The sequence below is a fragment of the Suncus etruscus genome, chromosome 15, assembly GCF_024139225.1.
Source record: "Suncus etruscus isolate mSunEtr1 chromosome 15, mSunEtr1.pri.cur, whole genome shotgun sequence".
Classification (NCBI taxonomy): domain Eukaryota; kingdom Metazoa; phylum Chordata; class Mammalia; order Eulipotyphla; family Soricidae; genus Suncus; species Suncus etruscus.
In genome coordinates, this window is record NC_064862.1 from 39949919 (window position 1) to 39972402 (window position 22484).

Sequence of the window (22484 nt, forward strand, 5' to 3'; positions counted from 1 at the left end):
TTTAGATCTATAAATCCTGGACCACTTGGCAGCATATGGTCACATGACATCTCAATATCTTATAATGATGTCAGGTCAGTAGTATCACAGGAAATCTGGTGGGAAAGTTACATACAAGTCAACCAAGCTCATTGAGTTTCAACAGTAAGACAGAGGCTCAACTAGCACCAACCAAAGCCCAATATATCCTTAGAGAATGACTTTAGTAACACTATAGAGAGATATATCATTTTCAATTGACCTGTGTTGATCTAAGTTTTGATCATTCCATTTGTCTTGGAACAATTTTTTGCAACAATTGCATTTCTTTGATACAATTCAATGTCACTAATCACAGCTACAATGTTGAACAGCTGTGATGATGGTTCATTTTCAAAAGTCTTTCAATCTTGGGGCCAGAGAAAAACTTGGTTGTGGTTGGAAATCCTGGTTCAAACCCCACATGTACTGCTAATTAGTGATGTGACCAACAATTGGTTTAACTTCTTTGAACCCAGCTATCTTTAGGCCTGTCCTTCTTAAAAGAGGGCTCACAGTTAGTTCTTCCATGATTGAGTTGTTCTGAGAGTGAAATAAGTCTGTTTATGTAGTGACACGTAAGTTTAATAGTGACACAAATAAGTGCTCATCAATAAATGAATGAGTACACAAAGATATTATGCCCATACTTAAAATGGAAGTCCTTGATACTTGCCAGAAATTGACTAAACCTTGAAGACTTAATAAAAAAAAGATATGAAAGAACAAAAGAGGTTTGATTCTACTTAGATAGTGCCAAGAATAGGTAAATTCATAAAAATAGAAGGTAGGATATATAATAGGGATTTTGCTGAATGGCTACAGAGTTTATGTTTGGGGTGATTAAAAAGTTGTTTTGTTTTTGTTTTTTTTTATGGTTGTTTTGCTTTAGGGACACACCTGACAGTGTTCAGGGTTTACTTCTGGTTCCTCCTGACTCTATGTCCAGGGATGACTCCTGGCAGTGTTCAAGAAAAGGACCATCAGGGTGCCAGGAGTCAACCTGGGTGTGTAAGGCAAGTGCCTTATATGTTGTACTATTGCTCCGACCCCCAATATGCTGTTTTAAGTCAAGGAGAATGAATCAAGAAGCAGGTCACCTGGAAAAGAGTGAGGGTCAAAAGAAAAACTGAGTTGGATAGGAACAAAAGAAACACAGCACACTGAGAATATGCTCTGAGAGAAGAAATGCCAGAAAAATTCCATCTCATAAAGGACAGACAGTGGGACTGGAGAGACAGTACAGCTGGAAGGGTCCTTGCTATGCAGGCAGCCAGCCCAGGTCACTCCCTGGCACACTACAACCAGCCCACCAAAGTGATTAATGAGTGTAGCATCCAGAGTAAGCCCTGAGCAGAAATAAATGATCTATCTTCCTGAAACTCAGAGAAAATAGTAACTTATACCATGTGTTACATCCTAGAGTCACAACCCAAATATTCTTACATTGTATTTCAACATTTTCTGAGTATTATTATGAGTATCTACTTAAAAGTTACAACATGTGGGGCCGGTGAGGTGGTGCTAGAGGTAAGGCATCTGCCTTGCAAGTGCTAGCCAAGGAAGGACCACGGTTCAATCCCCCAGCATCCCATATGGTCCCCCCAAGCCAGGGGCAGTTTCTGAGCGCTTAGCCAGGAGTAACCCCTGAGCATCAAATGGGTGTGGCTGAAAAACAAAAACAAAACAAAAACAAAAACAAAAAAAGTTACAACATGCTAGAGCTGGAGAAGCAGGACAGTGGGTGGGACATTTGCCTTGCATCTGGAAGACCTAGGTAGTATCCCTGGCATCCCATATGGTCCACTAAAATCCACAAAGAGTGATCCCTGAATGCAGAGCCAGGAATAAGCCCAGAGCATTATTAAGCGTGCCCCCAAAAGTTATAGCATACATTTTACTTATCTTATAATGTCAATAATTCTAAAAGAAGAAGACTAATTAAATAAAGTCAATGAATAATATTATTTGCTGCATGCTAGACCCAAGTGGCAGAAAGGAGACTTACTTCTTAGTACATACTCTTTCATTATTTTAGATTTTTCAGTCTCGTTTACTTAAAATTTTTTTTCAAATATAGAAATATATATATATGACATTATCAGTAAGGAAACTATTTTGAAACATCACTGTATTCATTGGTATACTTTGGTATTAACCTAGAAGAAAACATATTCAGGACTTCTGTGCAGATGTGGCACTGTAGGTAATAGTAGGAATGAGACAAAAACCATCTACATTAGGAGAAGTTTCAGATTAGCATATTGAAAATGTGTGGTGACCAAATCTTTTTTTAAACAATGACCAAATAAAACTTGCAAATATAACAAAGTAAGGGGACTGGGAGAGCTAGATTATACAACCAGTAAGGTTCTTGCCCTTATAAGCAGCTGAGCCTCCAGCACCATTTATGGTCTATTGAGCACTGGGATAAACTGACACAGAGAGAGGAATACTCCCTGAGCACTGCTGAGTGTGGCCCAATTACCCCCCCACAAATAAGCAAAATAACATAGAGCTGCAAGAGCAAAACAAAAGGCTTATAATTCAAGGATGACTTTTACTTTTTGTTGTTTTGTTTTGGGGCCATAATGATGGCACTCAGGGGTTACTCCTGGCTCTCTACTCAGAAATCACTCCTGGCTGGCTTGGGGGACCATATGGGATGCCGGGATTTGAACCACCATTGGTTCTGGGTTGATCGCTTACAAGGCAAACACCGTACCACTGTGCTCTCTCTCTGGCCCCAACTTTTACATATAAAAAATAGAATTAAAAATTCTTGGTATGAGGCAAGTATCATTGTGCGTTCAATCCTTAAAGCCATGCTTCTTTCAGAAACAACTTACCTGTGTGCTTGCCTTAGCTGGGGCAGAACAAAATGACCCAGTGGCTGAATATAAATGGAAGGAGAAAGTTGCAGGCAGTTCGATCAATGAAGGAATCTAGACTGCGCATTGGAATCATTAGAGGAGCTTTTCTCCCCAAAAGTTAAACAAACAAATGAAGTGAGGATTCTCTTCTTCAGAGATTATGACTTATTGACTAGTTCAGGCCCCAATATTAAAAAAATATTCCCAGGTAAATAAAAGTGTTTTGGGGTTTTCCAGAGTGAAGGAAGTCTTTGGAAGATTCAAACAACAAATGAAGAATTCTGAATTGTTCAGCAGATTGATTTCTTTTTTGTTGTTTGTTTTTGGTTCACAGCTGGCAGTACTCAGGGGTTACATGCTCAGAAATCGCCCCTGGCAGGCACGGGGGACCATATGGGATGCCGGGATTCAAACCAATGACCTTCTGCATGAAAGGCAAATGCCTTACCTCCATGCTATCTCTCTGGCCCCAGCAGATTGATTTTGGATGTGCTGTTCCCTGGAGGAAGACTGCCTGCAGGCAACAGCTGATAATGGTTTAGCCCACCATGAGCATTATGGGCAATGGACAGCTTCTGGAAAAACTGAAAGTACAACTAACAGGGATGGCATGAGGAAATAAGAGAAGAGAGGATTTTAAGTCTTAAAAAAAAGGAAGTTGGGGGCCGGAGTGGTGGCGCAGCAGTAGGGTATTTGCCTTGCAGATGGCTAACCTAGGAAGGACTGCAGTTTGATCCCCCGGGATCCCATATGGTTCCCCAAGTCAGGAGCGATTTCTGAGCACATGGCCAGGAGTAAGCCCTGAGCGTCACTGGGTGTGGCCCAAAAGCCAAAAAAAAAAAAAAAAAAAAAAAAAGCTGTAGTAGTTACAGATCCTCAGATCAACGGAAAAGAGTTGAATCTGAGACATATCATCAGATATATGATCGTTAATAAAGGAGCAAAAATATGAAGTGGAGCAAGAAAAACTTCTTCAACAAGTGGTGCTGGGAAAACTGGTCAGTTACATGCACGCGCGCGCGCACGCACACACACACACACACACACACACACACACAAATGCCATGCATGAAAGTCAAATCAAAATGGTTTAAAGACCTTGAGATCGGATCTGAAACCATTAAGGTACAAAAAGAAAAACAAAGGCAGAACACTCCATGATATGAAAGCTAAAGGCATCTTCAAGGATAAAAAAACACCACTGGCCAAGAAAGTGGAAGCAAAATAAATAAGCAAAACTACTACATTAAAGAAGCTTCTGCACCTAAAAGAAAACAATGACCAGGATAAAAAGGCTGCACACAAAATGGGGAAAATTATTTACTCAATACTCATCTGATAAGGGACTAATAAATATCAAAGATATACGAGACACTGATAGAACTTTACAAAATAAAATCCAACCCTATCAAAAAAAATGGGAGATGAACAGAATCTTCCTCAAAGAAATACAAATTACTAAAAGGTACATAAAAATGCTTTACTAATCATCAGGGAGAAGTAAATCAAAACAACAGTGAAATATCTCATGCCACAGTAACTGGCACACATCAAAAAGAACACCAGTGCTGTTAGGGATTTAGGGAGAAAGGGTTGCTCATTCACCACTGGTGGGAATGTCAATTGGTCCAGCTTTTCTGAAAAACAATATGAAGATTTCTAAAATAAATCTAGGAATTGAGTTTCCATTTGAACCAGCAATTCCTCTCCTTTAAAAAATACCTCAAGGTCCTACAAACAAAACAGAGAACATGTATTTGCACTCTCATATTCCTTGCAGAAATAGCCACAATATCCAAAATATGGACAACCAAGTGTACAGGAATAGATAACTGAATATGGAAGTGGTACATATACACAACGGAATATTACTCAGTTGTAAGAAAAGATAAAATCGTGCAATTGCTGCTACATAGAGGGTCCTAGAGAGTATCAGGCTGAGTTAAGTTAGTCAGAGGGAGAGAGACTGACACAGAATTCTCTCTCTCATGTGGTATATAAAGAAGCATCATGATGGGCCCGGAGAGATAGCACAGCGGCGTTTGCCTTGCAAGCAGCCGATGCAGGACCAAAGGTGGTTGGTTCGAATCCCGGTGCCCCATATGGTCCCCCATGCCTGCCAGGAGCTATGTCTGAGCAGACAGCCAGGAGTAACCCCTGAGCACCGCCGGGTGTGACCCAAAAAAAAAAAAAAAAAAAAAAGAAGCATCATGATGGACTAATGAATATCCAAAGACAAGGGAAACAAAGAACATGAGAACTGATATTCAGTAGAAAACATGCCACTTGAGGGGAATGGAGGATAGGGAGAGAACAATATCTATGGTGGAGAGAAGCATCAAAGTAGGAGGAGGCAACACTGAAAGATGTTAAAGTCCTATATATGAAACCCTATCAGCAACAGTACTGTAAACCATAGTGCAAAGAAAAACCCTCCTCTCAGAAAAGCAGACTGGTGAGGAGGAGGCAATGGGGTTGGGGAGGGGGCATTTGTGGAGAGAAGTGGACACCGGGGAAGTGATTGGTGTTGAAACACTATGCCTGAAACTCAATCATAAATAATTTTGCAACTTCACAGTAATTCAATTTTAAAGCACCATTAAAAATTAATGGATGAAAGAAAAATAGGGGATGGGAGGAAGAATAAAGAAAGATAATGAGTTGGAGCTGTGGCTCAGTGGTAAAGTATATATCTTACATATATGCGACCCTGGGTTCAAGCCCCAGCACCAATGGGGAAAAAGTCAGTCATGTAAATTTGTGGCAAACAAATGTTAGATATTAGTAAACTCATAAAGGATATATTCCTAGATTAATTTAAATTCTGGAATTGGCAAACTGCATTGCACCATAAAATTTAGTGCATTAGGCCCCTCCACTCATTTTTGTTTTTGGAATACATCTGGTGGTACAAAGGGCTTTACCCTCATGAATCACTCTGCAGGATCAGAGGTTCATATGGGATGCTAGGGATTGAACCTGGGTTGATTGAGTGCAAGGCAAGTACCCTATTCACTGTTCTCTCTCTCTCAGGCCCTGCATTAATCTATTTAAAAAAATATTTTCTCACTGCAGGATATAAAAAAAGATGATAATAATATCCAGAGACAATATAGATGAGAGCCAGGAGGACTGGTCCAAGGTAGGAAGCTTGCCACAAATAGCAAGGGAGTGCAATTTGTGCAGAGAAGGAACTGCTATGACAATGATAGTTGGAAATGATCACTCAATAACTGGATGCTGAAAGGAGATATTATATGCATGCTATCCTTTCAGTAACAATGTTGCAAGCTACAGTATCTAAAAGATAAAAAGAAAGAGAGAGAGAGTGAGAGAGAGAGAGAGAGAGAGAGAGAGAGAGAGAGAGAGAGAGAGAGAGAGAGAGAGAAGAAAAACACCTGCTACTTAGGCAAGGCAACAGTGGAGGGCAGGGAGAAAGGTGGAGGCATTGGTGGCAGGATATGTGCACTGGTGAAGGGTACTGGACATTGTATGACAAACTCAATTATGAACAACTCTATGATTCAGTGATTCAATTAAAGAACTTATTTAAATAAATAACCAACAAAAATACGTATATTTTTTGGTCTACGGCCAGAGTGATAATACAGCAAGTAGGTGCTTTGCAAGCATGTAGCAACCTGGGTTTGATCCCTGGCACCATATGTAATCTTCTGAGCTCCACGTGGGTCTGAACACAGACCCATGAATAAGTCCTGAGTACCTCTGGGTATAGCCCCAAAACAAAATAAAACAAAAAAAAAAATGTTTTCTGTCTGGATAAAATTATCCCTTATTATTCTCTTCTATCTCTGACTCTCTTTATCTCTGTTCCTCTCTCTCTCTTTCTCTCTCTCTCTCAAACACACACACACACACACACACACACACACACACACAGCACACACACACAATCGTATTGTTTTATGAGATTTCCTGCATCAAGGCAAAGATCTAAGATCCAGAAAGTTGGTGTAGAATTTGGAAGAGGATAGTTTGCTGATCTCTTGCGGAATAGGTGATTTGCCTTAGTATTGTGCCTAGAATGCTGACATTTAGTACATGTATACTTTTAGGAACATAAGTCAGACCTCCAGAATATTTGTCTAAATAACAGCATAAAATTAAAACTCACTAATTCCAGAAGTCTATGTGTTATAGAATCAGACACAAAGGTGTGTCTGACCTGATTAGAAGTGTGCATAATAAGTTGCTTTTTGCAAAAAGAATAGTTTCCACAAAGGATATTTCTCCTGTTAGACTAACTAGCAAAGGTAACCAAGCAGACCTTCAATGCACAAGAGACTGGAACTGGATATGCTGTAGGAAAGCCTCAGGCTTAATAAACAAGCTTTCACAACTGTTGACATTAAATTCCAGTAGCACCTTGGAGAAATGCCATAGTTCTTCTTGGCCTCTTAAGATGTCTTTACTAGAGAAAAAAACATTCCTAGTACAATTCTCTCAGCTACTTATCCACTGATGGAAATGAAAAATGATAAACACATTGCAATCATATATCAAGAATTATTTTAAAGAAGTTATCTAAAAGCAACATTAAAAAAAAAAAACCAGATTCTGTCCCATTATCATAATAGAATACTCACCTGTATATTTAGTTTGTTAAATACTAAACTTGGAGAAAAGTCAACTAAACCACTTTGGAGTACCTAGTACAGTGTTTGGTATATAGAAGATGCTCTCGAAAGATTTGAAATTTGAAATATATCTTCAGTAATTCTGATACAGGCAAATAGAAACCAATAATAGATTTGAAAAGAGAATATAAAAGCAGATGTCATGAATTTTAGGAAATACTTTATTCAAGTACTTACAAGCTAAGCCTCATGGTAAGTCCTTACTGTACTACATCTCCAAATATATTTCTCTATTTATAAAACTATAGATAGATAGATAGATAGATAGATAGATAGATAGATAGATAGATTTCAAAACCATTTTCTTAATTTCCAGAACTAGACTAGAATATTAAACCTTTTGCCAGTAAGTTGGTAGCCAAATAACAGACATCCTTGCACTGCACTTCCATCTCAGCTTCTTTGAACTATATGCAGTTACATTTTAGAAACATTTAGAAACTTGACAACAAAGTTGATAATGAGGAGGGTAGGAAATGGACTTAAGCTGACAGAGTCAGCTCACAGCAGAAGAAAACTCAAAGTGGAGACAGGTATAACCGCAGTTAAGTTTCTCTTAACTTGACATTGGAAAGAAGTCCATGACGCAAAAGGACTGTTGATTGGACATGGACCAGAGAAGACATTAGTGATATTAGGCTTTTATTACAAATAATACGCTGAAATCTAACCAAAGTGCACACTCACTGTAGGTCATTAGCTCTCACACAGAAATGCCTTTGTGCTAAATACTTTTTCATTAACAGTGAGCCATATCAAAAAGATTTTCTATGTACAATGAGGAGGGTACTTATCCTACAGGTAGCTGGCCTAACTTTAATCCCCAACATCCCATATGATATCCCAAGTCTTCCGAAAGTAACTAACCTCTGAATAAAGAACCAGAAGTAATCCCTGAGCATTGCTAGCTGTGGCCCCCCCAAACAAATACAAAACAAAAATTCCAAACTAGTTTCATCATTACCTAGAAATAATGCATAGTTCTGATTAATTAAAGCAATGAGAATCATAAAGTCAAAGATTTCTGCTAAAACTCCATTTAAGGGGCCAGTGAGATACATGAAGGTAGGGTGTTTGCCTTTCATGCAGAAGGATGATGGTTGGAATTCCAGTATCCCACATGGTCCTCTGAGCCTGCCAGGAGTGATTTCTGAGTGTAAAGCCAGGAGTAACCCCTGAGCACTGCCAGATGTGACCCAAACCTCCCCCCCCAAAAAAAACAAAACAAAACAAAACAAAAACCTCCATTTAAGGCCAGAGCAACAGTACAGCACATAGGATGCTTGTGTTACATATAGCCAACCCATGTGTTATCCTCATCACTACATATGGTCTCCCACGTTCTGCCAGGAGTAAACCCTGAGTACTCTCATGTGTTACCCAGAACCTCAAAAAAATCTTAACCAAGATCATATAAGATTTCAACTCCAATTTATAAGTCAATTTATCAAAAGTAAAAGGGGCATGTTCTATGCTACTGATTAAGGGCAAGAAGTTCAATGTTCTTATAGGCTGTCTGGCCCACTGGTAATTCCCAGAAAGCTTCTACGTTGTTTGAATGCTACTTGAATCATTTTTGCTGCTGTCTGCTTTTTGAAAATAACACAGATTAAACAGATACTAATATTCCTTACTTGAAAAGATAGGTTCTTGTACAAAATACTAAGATGTAATAAAAAAAATTTAAAGCAACCTCTAAAATCCACTTCATACCCCACCTCTATCACTAATAAGAAATAATCCTGTTGCTCTTAATTTAAAGTAAGAGAGGAGTAGGGGTTGGAAAAAAATGAATTTTAACTTACCTAAAGTTATTGCAGCCAAGGACCACTCCGACTATGTTTTTCCCTATGTCATGTACGTCGCCTTTAACTGTGGCCAACACAATCGTTCCTTGGTAGGGATCCTAGGGAATAAGCCAAAGCCAAGAAGCTGAGAATTTCTCAGTCATTTTAGACTAGATCACCTTGTTCTCAGAGCTAGACAGATGTCCACATAGAAAAGCAATTTAATACAACCAAGATAAAGTTCAAAGACTGATGCAGAAGTCAAATCATGCGCTCTGATGATAGAAACTAAACTGTTCAAAGGAGGCCTACCTAGTTGATAAGCTCAAGGAGCGTCAGTCAAAGTCATGGGTTCACCACCACAAAGAACGCTTAAGCTCAAGTACAGAAAAAAAACGAACCCTAGTTAAAGACCGTATTCTGAACCCTCCATATCCAGCTGACAAGTATTTATCATTAGCAGTCAGGTGAAAGGGAAAACAAGGCAGGCAGGAAGAAATGAGCTGGTAAATGCACGTGAGAATATGAACAATTATAACAGCACAATGCAGAAGGACTTTGGATTATCTTCAAATATCTTCAATACTTCTGGTCTATATGCAATGTCAGATTCTCCTCCTCCACAAGAATGTAGATGTGGGGTGGAGGGTAGAAAGGAGAAGACAAAAAAAAAAAAAAGGCATGAGAATAAAATGGTATTTTTTATAAGCATGAGGTCTGTCTGAGAAATTCACAAACTCAATCCACTTAAGACTTCTGAATTCTAGGGGCGAAAACAGACTGAGTTTCACATGGAGCCAAATAAGGTCAAATGCACAATGATTTACTAGGGTGGTGTAGCCAACAAGAAATAAATTGAATCCAGAAGTGGTGCCAAGGACATTACCAGTATAGAGAGAATATTAAATTAAGAGGTTTCCCAAAACCATATATTACTCACTTACCTCAAGGTCAGTAACTGATCTAAAGAAACTAGCATAGTACTTGAAATACAATAGAAGCTGAATGAATGTACTGGTTTTGTTTTGAAATTATGGGCTTATTGGGAAAAATCACAGATAAAAATATTCATAAAGATGTGTGCAAAGGAAAAAATTCCCATGTATTCTGACAGTAATAGAGTTGAATAATTTCTCTATTTTCATCTTCTATAACATACATAGACAGTACAACAGTCCAATCCTATTCCCAACCCAAGGAGAATCTTCCAGATCAGTTCCTCCCAGTTCTTCACAGAACCCTCCTGGATTAGAAAATTGACTTGCCTCTTCTTCTACAGTACCAGTAAGTACTTTTGTTTCTTCTCTTTCTTTCTCCATAAAGGGAATAAGGTGGCCAACAGCCTTCTTCATGACTCGAGCTGACTTTATAACCTAGGAAAAAAATATAGAGTCAAGTATCTTTACTAAACAACTTGAATGATTTTTAACAGCTACATAAAAAAAATTAACACAAATGAAAAATAATGTTTTAGGACTGGAAAAAGATAACCCTGAGGATTACTACCTATATTCTGGCTACCTCACATGGGCAGCACTACCACATGCTTCCCCGAGCATTTCTGGGAGCAATACCTGAGCACCGAAATGAGAGTAGCATCCCACCTCCCAATATACCTCAGCACGTCTGGGAATGGTCCCATAAGCTAAAGAAAGAATTCATACTTTGTACTCAGGTAACTCACATTGGTTTTTTTCTTGAGAGGAATAAGAGAACATTTTTTTAAAATTTAATCACTATGACTTACTGAATTTTTCATGAATGGATTTCAGGCACACAATGTGTCAACACCAATCCCTTCTCCAGTTTTCCAGTTTACCTCCCACCCACACATGCCTCTCTTTTTTCATTTTAGGCACTGTGGTTTATAGTACTGTTCTGTCAGGGTTTCATGCATAACACTTTATCACCTTTAAGGACATCCTCAAATAAATTCTTTTGGTGGAAAATCAACAAACAATACAGCAGAAGGAAACAAGACTCAAAATCAAATATTGCAATTTCTGTCCTTTGAACTTCTTGTGTGTAATAATTTTTCTCTGCCTAGAAGGCATCCATCATTTCTGTTAATTCTATACATTCTTTAAATGTCATGGCATTCCCTCAGGAGTTCATCCAGGCTTCTCTACTCAATCCCCAGCAATATAATTCAGTTACAATTAAAATGTATGCTTAAGCAAGAGTAGAATTTTACACAAAATTCATTGGTGGAAGTATAAAAAATAGAAAATTTGCAAGATGAACTGTTTTTCCCCATGAACAAAACTCCAAACACCAACCTAGGAGCAGTCCTGAATACCACTGGTGTTCAGGCCACTGGTATGGCCAAAATTTAAAAACAAAAACAAAAAACCTAAAATCTAAAAGAGAGAATTGGGGGGAGAGGGTGTTTGGCTTTTTCAGTAACCTGGCTCTGAGCTCAGAAATCACTTCTGACAAGCTCAGGGATTCTGGGGTTTGAACACAGATGGGCCATGTGAAAGGCTATGGCTCTGGCCCTGGGAATAAAATTTAAGAGAGAAAATTGACAGCTAATAATTGAACATAGAAAGGGTAAATAAGAAAATGGATCTTTTCAGCTTTCTTATTTTTCTCACAATCTTGAATCCAGATGGCTCAGCAACTATTTTTTTCCAACATTTATTTATTTATTATTATTTATTTATTAAGTAATCTGGTATTAATTGCTGCAAATTGAAATAAAAGTTCTAGCTTTATGCAAAACATGTCACTTATAGTATACTACTACTTCAAATGGTCATAACTTTATAAGGAAGAATATTTTGGGGAGTTGGATCATTCCCAGATGTACTCAGGGATCACTGCTATATCATCTTCACAAGCCCTTCAAAATATTCAATCAAATCTAAACATTAGCTTAATTCAATCTTGAATTAAGAGCAAACCTGAACACTAACAGACTTTAAACATTAAGAAACAATACCAGTTTCTTTCAATTGTGAAAAGTTCTTCCCATTCTTTACCAACCTGAGGTAGGAACATTTTTCCAGCTCCAAAATGATCACCAACAATTTTCATGCCATTCATTAGTGGTCCTTCAATTATGTTCAGAGGCCGAGGATATTTTTCTTGATTTAATCTGGCTTCCTCGGTATCCTCAATAATGTGTTTTTCAATACCCTACAAAACAAAAATGAAACCAGGAAGAAAAGTTAAGTAAAAATTTGATTTAAGTATAATCAACCAGCAGAGTATGAATCATGGAAATGCTGCAAAGGAGGTTTGAATATTGGCATAGATGTAAGCAAAAAGGAACCCTCATAATGATGGTGGGAATACTGCCTGGTTCAATCTTTTCGGACAGTTGTCAAAAACTAAGAATTGAGCTTTCATATGACCCAGCAATCCCACATTTGAAATCTATCCCAGGGGGCCAAAAATTCAATTCAGGAAAAACATATGCATTTCTATGCTCACTGTGACACTATTCACAATAGCCAAATTCTGGAAACAATCCAAATGTCCAGAAGAGATGACGATAAAGAAACTATGGTATAATATACACAAACTGGAATACTACTTATCTATAAGATGAAATGATACAACCTGCCTCAATATGGAGGGAATGCAGGGAATCATGCTAAATGAAGTCAGCTAAGAGAAGAACAGGTACAAAATGATCTCTCTTATATGTGGGATATAAAAAGCAACATAAAGGAGAAACAAAGGACCAAAGACAACAGAAACTGAGTTCTGGTCTACAGAACCAAGCTTACCATGACTGGGAGACAAGGCAGGGGTGGGAAGGTTTGAAGAACACTGAGACAATGGCAAAGGGAAGTGAACAATCTGGTGATGTGTGTTATATTAAAATGTTGTGTTAAAAGTATTTTAGGGGCCAGAGCAATAGCACAGCAGGTAGGGCATTTGCCTTGCTTGGGGCTAACCTGGGTTCAATCCCCAGCATCCCTTATAGTCCCTGAGCCTGACAGGAGTAATTTCTGAGCACAGAGCTAGAAGTAACCTCTAAGCGCTGCCAGGTATAGCCCAACAACAACAAGAAAATGTATTTAAACATTCCAAGTATCTTTACTCACCATTAAAATTTAAAAGAAATTTTGAAAGTGGGGGATTAGAAAACAGATTTTATGAATTCAAATCTTAGCTCCTACCACTAATTGTAAAACTTAATTTTACTAAATTAAAATATGCAGTACCTATGTTAGATGGTTATTCTGGACATTATACTCTATATATCAAGTAATAGCAGGTATTACTGATACAAAGTACCCAGTAAGTCAGCCACAGATAGAGTGTTGTACATAAAATTCAAATTTATGATAAACTCTACTTATTATCCTAATGACTAACAAATTATATAAGTATTGCCTGAGAAGTCAATATATTTTCTCATTGTAATTTGATGAGGCAAAGGAAGGAATAACAACAGCAGGACACTTAGGCAAAGTTCAAATCCATGAAGTCTCTCTTGATTTATCTGACCTTTACTGATCCCGTTCTAATCCTTCAGCATCCCTCTTTCAATGGTCACTATAGGAAGCTGGCCAGTTCCACAAATTCAAATATAATGGAGCTCAAAAATTCTAGTTGGGGCCAGAGCGATAGCACAGCAGTAGGGCATTTGCCTTGCACACAGCCAATCCAGGACTGACCTTAGTTCGATCCCAAGCATCCTATATGGTCCCCAGAGCCAGAAGCAGATCTCTGAGCACAAAGCCAAGAATAACCCCTATGTGTCACAAGGTGTGGCCCAAAAAGAAAAAAAAAATCTAAAATGTTAAAATTCTCAAGCCAAAAATAAAAATAGTTTTCTTAAAATTCTCCACACTCACAAATGAGGAAACTGGACCTAAAGAACTGTTAATCTTGCCCCAAATCTCAGTTATCAGAGTATCTGGAACTTGCTTGTTCGTTTGACTAACAGTAACTTGATCTCTAAGGACATTTCTCAATCTTAGCACTAAACTTTTGAGTGAAAATTCTTTGTTCCAATGGTCAGTTCTCTGTACTGCCAAATTTTAAGCAGCCTCCATGGCGTCTGGATGCCACCAAGTAACTTCATCCACACCCAGTTATGACAACCAAGAGTATGCCTGACACTACCCAGAATGCCAGAAGTGATGGAACTAGGATCAAAATCACCCAGGAGTGAGTGGTCTCTGGAATTTCTTTTGCCTGATGTTGTCAACTCTACCCCCTTCAGCATGATACCAGATAAGCCGGGAACCCAGTTCCCACTACTCACCTTTACAAGGGCATACTCAAGACGATCTTCAACAGAGCTGTTTCTCCACTCGTCAGTCTGAATGACTTTCTTGCCTCCTTTGCCATGAGTCTGGATTAAAATAGGATGAAGAAAGGGTTAAATTAGGTCCTGACTGATCCAGTTAATGGCCAAAAAAAATAAAAAAAACATCAACATTACCTAAAAGAGTTTATCAATAAGAACTAGGATTTCAACAAATGTTTAGAATAAGGTAAGAGAAGAATAATTCTTAATGTTCCATGTTTCTTTCTTTCCTTCCTTCCTTCCTTCCTTCCTTCCTTCCTTCCTTCCTTCCTTCCTTCCTTCCTTCCTTCCTTCCTTCCTTCCTTCCTCCCTCCCTCCCTCCCTCCCTCCCTCCCTCCCTCCCTCCCTCCCTCCCTCCCTCCTTCCTTCCTTCCTTCCTTCCTTCCTTCCTTCCTTCCTTCCTTCCTTCCTTCCTTCCTTCCTTCCTTCCTTCCTTCCTTCCTTCCTTTCTCCTTCCTTTTTCAAAAGATTCATACTTCAGACAAAAGATTTCTAGAGTTGTCTGAGAAACCAAGCCATAGCCCTTCTTTAGGTCTTTAGAACTCTAAACAAGAATCACCACTACCCATAACCATGTATAGAGAAGCTGAGATAAAACAAGTCAGACATCACCCTGGAGGTGAGCACAAGAGATACAAGACCATATGTGCTCTCAAGGACTCCAACATATCATAAGGAAGGTAGAAAATATATGAGAGAGCTTCGCCGCTGCCATGTCTTCCGGGGCCAGCATGAGCGCCCTGCAGCGTCTGGTGGAGCAGCTCAAGCTCGAGGCGGCCATGGAAAGGATCAAGGTCTCCCAGGTGCCGCAGAGCTTCAGCAGTACTGCATGCAGAAAGCTTGCAAGGATGCCGATGCCCTGCTAGTTATGTTCCAGCTGGAAGTAACCCCTTCCGGGAGCCCAGATCCTGTTTTTTACTCTGAAGACCGTAGAGAAGAAGTTTGCTGAAGAATGTTTTCCAGTGCATATTATGAATGGCTGCCTCCAAGTCTCAAGAAAACACTTATCTCTCGTCAAATTACTTTAAGATATTTCAGACATTTCCTATGACTTAGACCTACAGCCAGAATTATACAGAAATTTGCCCTAACCCTAACCCAATAAAACTAGAATAGATTTAAATAATAATGATTTGAATTTTGCACCATTGGGGGTGGGGGAGAGGCTAACACTGTACTTCAGACAAATACCTTATCACCAAAAATTCCAAAATGGACCTCTTTCATGAGTAAATTTGTATTTGTATACCTGGCATATTATGTATGTTTTGTTTACTGTATATTTACATTTTGGGGAATGAAATACTTGTTTATTAAAAAATTTTTATCCGTTGTTGTTCCTTAATAAGACTTTTGTATCATGGCAAGATTTTTTTTCTAGTGAACTTACAATTTCTAAATGAGACACAAAATTGGAAGAAATAGACTTCAATAATCAAATGATATCTTGAACTTTCTTAATTAAAATTTTGTTTTAATTTAAACACTATATGGGAACAGTAAACTTTTTTAGAAAGACTAGTGTAATAAGACTGTCCATCTGTGTATGAAGCCAAGTTAATCTTTGCCTTTTATAAGTTTCTTTACTTTGTACTTATACTTCAAAACAGAACTATTATTATCTCATCTTTTAAAAAATGTTTAAAATAAGACTTAAGGAACTTTGCATATTATTAAAATCAAAGTAAAATGAATATATTACAACATAAATGCATTCTTTTTTTCTGTTTGTTTTTGTTTTTTGAGCCATGCCCTGCTGTGCTCAGGGTTTACTCCTGGCTCTGTGCTCAGAAATGGCTCCTGGTTAGTGGGACCATATGGGATTGTCAGGGATCAAACTCCATAAATGCATTCTTGATGTTGTTAGAAGTGTTTGATGATGTGCCTTTAATTTGGGACACCTTTAATGGATATATTGTGTCTGTAATCTTTAAAAAGCTTGGGAAAAAAAAAAGAAAATATATGCGAATGGTAAGCTGCAAGAAGCATGTGCTGAGATTTCAACCAGGAATGTTATCAACTAGTAGATGATATGAGTAGACTACAGAATTTGAAGGAGTGCTCATTCCAAACTGAAATGTTGAACATACTTCAAAGGAATGGAAGGATTCACCAGATCACAATTCATATGGTAAATTAAATGATCTTTCTCAGTTTCTAATTTGTTTTTGTTGTTAGGCCACACTCAGCAGCAATCAGGTGTTACATCTGACTCAATGCTCAAAAGTTACTCCTGGCAGGCTTAGGGGACCATATGGAATGCAGGGAATTGAACCCAGGTCAGCCCACATGCAAGGCAAACACCCTACCCACAGTGCGCAAGCACCAGCTCTTTCTCTATTTCAACTGGCAGCACCAATTGCCCAGAAATCTAAGTATTGCCTTTGAGTCCCCATATATACCTCACACTCAATTTATCATCTATTCCAACTGATAATATCTCTTTAGTAATTTACTCTGCCTAACTACATTTTCATAGTCCACAGCTCTCTGTTCTCTATAGCACAGAATAATTTTATTCTCCTACATGTTTTCCCTACTATAACCAGAGGGGCCTTTCCAAAATAAAAATCTGATCCAGTGTGAAACTGAAAAATCCCTACTGCTCTCAGGAGACAGTACTGAGATTCAGTGCTTTTGCAATGCCCTTATCTGGCTTTCTTTCCCCCCGTAGCTTCATCATCTGCCCATAAGAGAAAAAATGCTTCCAAACAAGTTAAAACCTCTGTTATAGAAACATTAAAGAAGCTTATTATAAACTACATGGACTCTAATATTTAAAACTTTTGGGGGGAGTGAGGACTATCTCCCAAACAGTGTTCCTTAGGTTGGAAGGGCTAGGGACCACCAGTATTATTCCAGTGTGGACTGGGGGACCAATTGGTAGCAGAAGTCATACCCAAGGCCTCAACAGCCAGATAGGCAATACACTTTAGCCCTTAAAACTAATACTCCAAACTGATATTTGGAATATTTTATTACCAAAGATAATTTGCTCATCACAAGTTAGTCTGAATCAAAACTAATGAATTATTTTTAATAGCACCCACTGCTCCCCACAAAGTATAGTTAGAAAACTAAGAAGACTACAGCTAGTTTTTCACCACCCTTTTTCATAAGCAGATAAAGAAGAACTTTGGAGAACTTAACAATATTGTTACCTAAACTATAATAGTTCTTTTTTAAAAAAAAAAAAAAAAGAAAGAAAGACTTCAATGCAGAATTTATTATTAGTAATAAAAAAAAAACACTTTTCATGAACAAAAAGTTTTATCCTAAATTCTTATATGCCTCCTGAGATTCCTTCTCTTCATGTTGCATTTGTGTCTGGTGTATATTGAGAAATTGTAACAGACCTGGAAATTCCTGAGTTATTAAAGCAAACACATGTTGACTATTAATTCTCTTAATGATGCCATAAGTTACCTTGAAAGTAGACAGCGTACTTGAAAAAGGGTCAATAGCATGTAATAAGGACTGGTGGCTACATAGAGAGGGAGGAAATTTCTTATATGATGGACTGACTTTATTTATTTATTGATTCATTGATTGACTGATTGGTTTCTGAGCCACGCCAGTGACACTCAGGGGTTACTCCTGGCTCTGCACTCAGAAAGCGCCCCTGGCAGGCTGAGGAACCTCATGGGATGCCAGGAATTGAACCAGGTCCCTCCCAGTCAGCCGCATGCAAATCAAATTGCCTACCACTATGCTATCTCTCTGGTCCCCATATGATGGATTGTTAAGTTCTTGCATTGCAATTGTTTTCTCTCAGATCAGCTTTGTACCTTGGGCAAGACCACTGAGTAGCTCAGCATGATTGAAAAATAAGTCAACACATGCTAAAAGAGAACACAGACCAGTGAGAAAAACTGACATTAAAAACTACAACATCAGGGCTGGAGTGGTAGAGCATTTGCCTTGCACGCACTAACCTAGGATGAACCGCGGTTTGATCTCCTGGCATCCCATATGGTCCCCCAACCTACGAGCGATTTCTGAACACATAGCTAGAAGTAACCTCTGAGTGACACCAGGTGTGGCCCAAATAAACAAAAAACAAGCAAACAAAACATCAAGCAAATATCAAATGAGCCTGGTCTTACAAATAAGGTATCTATCTTTTCTTTCTTTTCTTTTTTTTTTTTTTGGTTTTGAGTCATACCTGGTGAGTAACCAGCTCAGGGGTTACTCCTGGCTTTACGCTCAGAAATCCCTCCTGGCAGGCTCAGGGGACCATGAGGGATGCTGGGATTTGAACCACCGTCCTTCTGCATGCAAGGCAAATGCCCTACCTCCATACTATCTCTCTGGACCCGGGGTCTATCTTTTCTAAGTAAAAAAGCTATCTAATCTGGACCAGGGAGAAAAAGATAAGATAACACATCTGTTTAAGGATGAATTAAGAATGCCCCAGAATAGCCTCATGATTATAGAGGATGCCCTTTTGATGTTCAATAAAACTCTGTTGAGGGTTGATAATAAAGCAGTCTCCCACCTTGGGGTAGACAGACTAAGACTGAAAAGTGAGCGGCATTCATGTCTTAATGTTCTAAGAATCAAAGGGTTTGTCTTCAAGAGCTCAGAAGCAGAACTTGTTGTAGACACTGTGTCCTGGGTTCACACCAAAACTGAGATATATATTTTAGGGAACTGAGAGAAGGTCAGGTGCTCACTGGAGCAGAATCTAAACTTGAATCACCTTGGCTAAGTCTAAGATTAACATGAGCAGCTTTAAAAATCTCACTCTTGTCACTCAGGAGGTAGATAAATAAGGATAGAGTGAAGTCCTAAATTATCCTTCTTCCAGAACATTTCCGTACTCTTTGATAGAAAAGGAAAACTGATACTTCTGCCAGCATTTAATTAAGATTTTGATGGAAAACATTCCAGAGTTGGCATTCTACCACTTGCCTAACACACTTGATTTAAAAAAAAAAATGAAAGGCTTCCTTGCTATCATGCTATGAAATAAATTTAAAAAGTGAGTTTTCTTGAGGTAAAAGTCTTATCTTTCTATAAATTGAATTCCCATGACAGAATTCCCATGACAACTACAATGACACAAACTAAATGGGACACAAGGAACTGATCATCATTATCACAACTATACACTGAATGTGTACAGAACCGAACTGCAAGCCTTGTGACAAATGGACAGCTGTCATGTACACAAGTATAAAACCATGTCTAGTAATGGAAATCAGGCATAACATAGCCATACAAGAAAATCCCAAATAATGGCTCAGGCACTTGCCTACCACATAGCTAGGTTGAGTTCGATCATGATGCAATATATGAGCCCCCAAGCCCCATGGCAGAGCCAGAATCAGGAATATAGTTGGGTATAATGCACCAGCTAAGGGGCTGGAGCGATATCAGAGTGGTAGGGTGTTTTTTTTGCATGTGGCCTACCCGGAACAGACCCCAGTTCGATTCCTGAAAAAAAAAAAAAAAAGGCAAAGAAAATCTTTAAAACAGAAAGATGTTACCTGCTAAATAGGTTTTTACCGAAAGAATATCTACAACATAGTTCTATTTATTTTTAATGTGCGTAAAAGCTGTGGGTATTGGTGGTGGGAATGTTGCACTGGTGAAGGGGGGGTGTTCTTTTGGTGGCTGAAGCCCAACTACAGTCCTGTTTGTAATCACAGTGTTTAAATAAAATTTAAAAAAAAATGTGGAGGGCCCGGAGAGATAGCACAGCAGTGTTTGCCTTGCAAGCAGCCGATCCAGGACCTAAGGTGGTTGGTTCGAATCCCGGTGTCCCATATGGTCCCCCGTGCCTGCCTGGAGCTATTTCTGAGCAGACAGCCAGGAGTAACCCCTGAGCATCATCGAGTGTGGCCCAAAAACCAAAAAAAAAAAAAAAAAAATGTGGAGCCGGAGAGATAGCATGGAGATAGGATGTTTGCCTTGCATGCAGAAGGATGGTGGTTAGAATCCCAGCACCCCATATGGTCCCCCAGAGCCTGCCAGAACCGATTTCTGAGCATAGAGCCAGGAGTAAATCCTGATGCTGCTGCTGGTTGTGACTCAAAAACCAAAAAGAAAAAAAAATGTGTGTATAAGTACTGCACTGAAAAATATTCATTACAATACAAACAAAAAAATAACAAAAAATTATCATAAATCTTACTTGTGATTAACTTTGGGTAATAGAATTAAAAGTCACTATTTTTTTTATTAAATAGATGCTTATTTTATTAAATAAATATATTTTCAGAAGCACTGTTGTCAAAAACTTTCTCAAGTATGGTATTAAGAACAAGATAGACCTGCATTAATATTAGATATGGCAGAAAATTTAAGTTTGTTTTTAAGAAATCAAGGGGACAAATGATCCAGGACTTAAAGTTCCTGTCAGTCCTGACTTCCTGGTCATTTGATTAATCAAATCTTACAAAGTTACAGAGATAGATGGTAGATAGTAGATGAAAGAAGCACAGGATTAGTGTGTTCAGTAAAATGCTTCTAAACAAGACTCTGAAGCAAAGACATGGAATAGGGAAAGGTTTGATCTTGGAGTATTTAAAGACCACACAGAGAATTAATAGTGGAGACAGATTAAAAACCAAGTATTGGGTCCGGAGTGGTGGTGCAAGCGGTAAGGCATCTTGCCTTGCCCACACCAGCCTAGGACAGGCTGCAGTTCAATTCCCCAGTGTCCCATATGGTCCCCCAAGCCAGGAGTGATTTCTGAGCACATAGCCAGGAGTAACACCATGAGCATCACCGGGTGTGGCTCAAAAACTTAAAAAACAAAAACAAACAAATAAAAAAGCCAAGTCTTTTTCAAATAGCAATAACATACCAAGTAAGCACTTCTTTGGTGTATCAGGCAACTATCTCCATGATAAAGCTGTGTAACAAAGTACTTCCCAATCAGAGCATAGAACAACAACCAGTTATGATCTTATTACAAGTCTGCAGGTCTATGACACTGGACTCAGCTGGTCTCCATACACCAGTCTCTTAAGCTCCAGATGTTAGGATGCTGATTGAGTTCTTAGGCTGTTTTACCAGTAAAACATTTCCCCTGGTCCAGTGGTACCTAAGGTATAAGTCCTCTTATTTTCTTCTCTGTTTATCCGTATTTCCAGATTTTCTAAAAACTAGTAATTGTTACTTCATATAAGATTAATTTTACTTTTTTGTTTGTTTGTTTTTGCTTTGGGGTCATACCCCGCTGTTGTATATGTAAACATTGTTATGGGATTATTATGTTACTGAGCTACCCTGATCGGTGATTGTGCCCTACCCTAGGGTGTGACCTGGCATTCTGATCCCACCCTAGGGTGGTACCTGATTCTGCTCCCACCATTGGGTGGTACCTGATTCTGGGGCATAAAAGCAAGGGTCTGTGGAAGGTGAGGGGCTTTTTTCCTGGGACCTATTCTTAGGCCTTTTGGCTTCGGCCTCTTCACAGAATAAAGAGCTGTTTTCTTCAGAAGCCTGACTGCCTGTTGGCTTTCTTCCCGTCGCATTAACCTCAGAACCGTTGGCTGAATAGTGTAACAGACTGCGTGGTCCGACCTGGAGGAGAAAGGCCTCATCCTCCATCCCTTCATCAGTCAATCTCATCAGGGGCTGATTTGCAACACCTGGCAGTGCTCAGGGGTCACTCCTGGATCTAAGCTCAGAAATCATTCCTGGAAGACTCAGGGGACCATATGGGATGCTAGGATTCTAACCACTGTCCTGCATGCAAGGCAAACACTCTATCTCCATGCTCTCTCTCCAGCCCCAAGATTAATTCTACTTTTAAAGATACCTTCAAAGAAATCTAAATTCAGAATACTGAAACAGCTGGGTATGACCTGTTTTTCCTTTGCAGTAATTAAAGCATTTTCTATAGAACTCTGTAGCAGTCCTC

At 38.9% G+C, this 22484-nt stretch overlaps 1 protein-coding gene and 1 pseudogene across 1 annotated transcript in view; one reads left to right on the forward strand and one right to left on the reverse strand.

Moving 5' to 3' along the window:
• MTR (5-methyltetrahydrofolate-homocysteine methyltransferase) overlaps positions 1-22484 on the reverse strand; it is a 118794-nt gene that overhangs the window by 30294 nt on the left and 66016 nt on the right. The window contains 4 exon segments of the mRNA XM_049789038.1: positions 9355-9455; positions 10602-10709; positions 12325-12477; positions 14564-14653. Coding sequence (XP_049644995.1) covers positions 9355-9455; positions 10602-10709; positions 12325-12477; positions 14564-14653 — 452 coding nt within the window.
• Positions 15322-15771, forward strand: LOC126030794 (guanine nucleotide-binding protein G(I)/G(S)/G(O) subunit gamma-10-like; annotated as a pseudogene).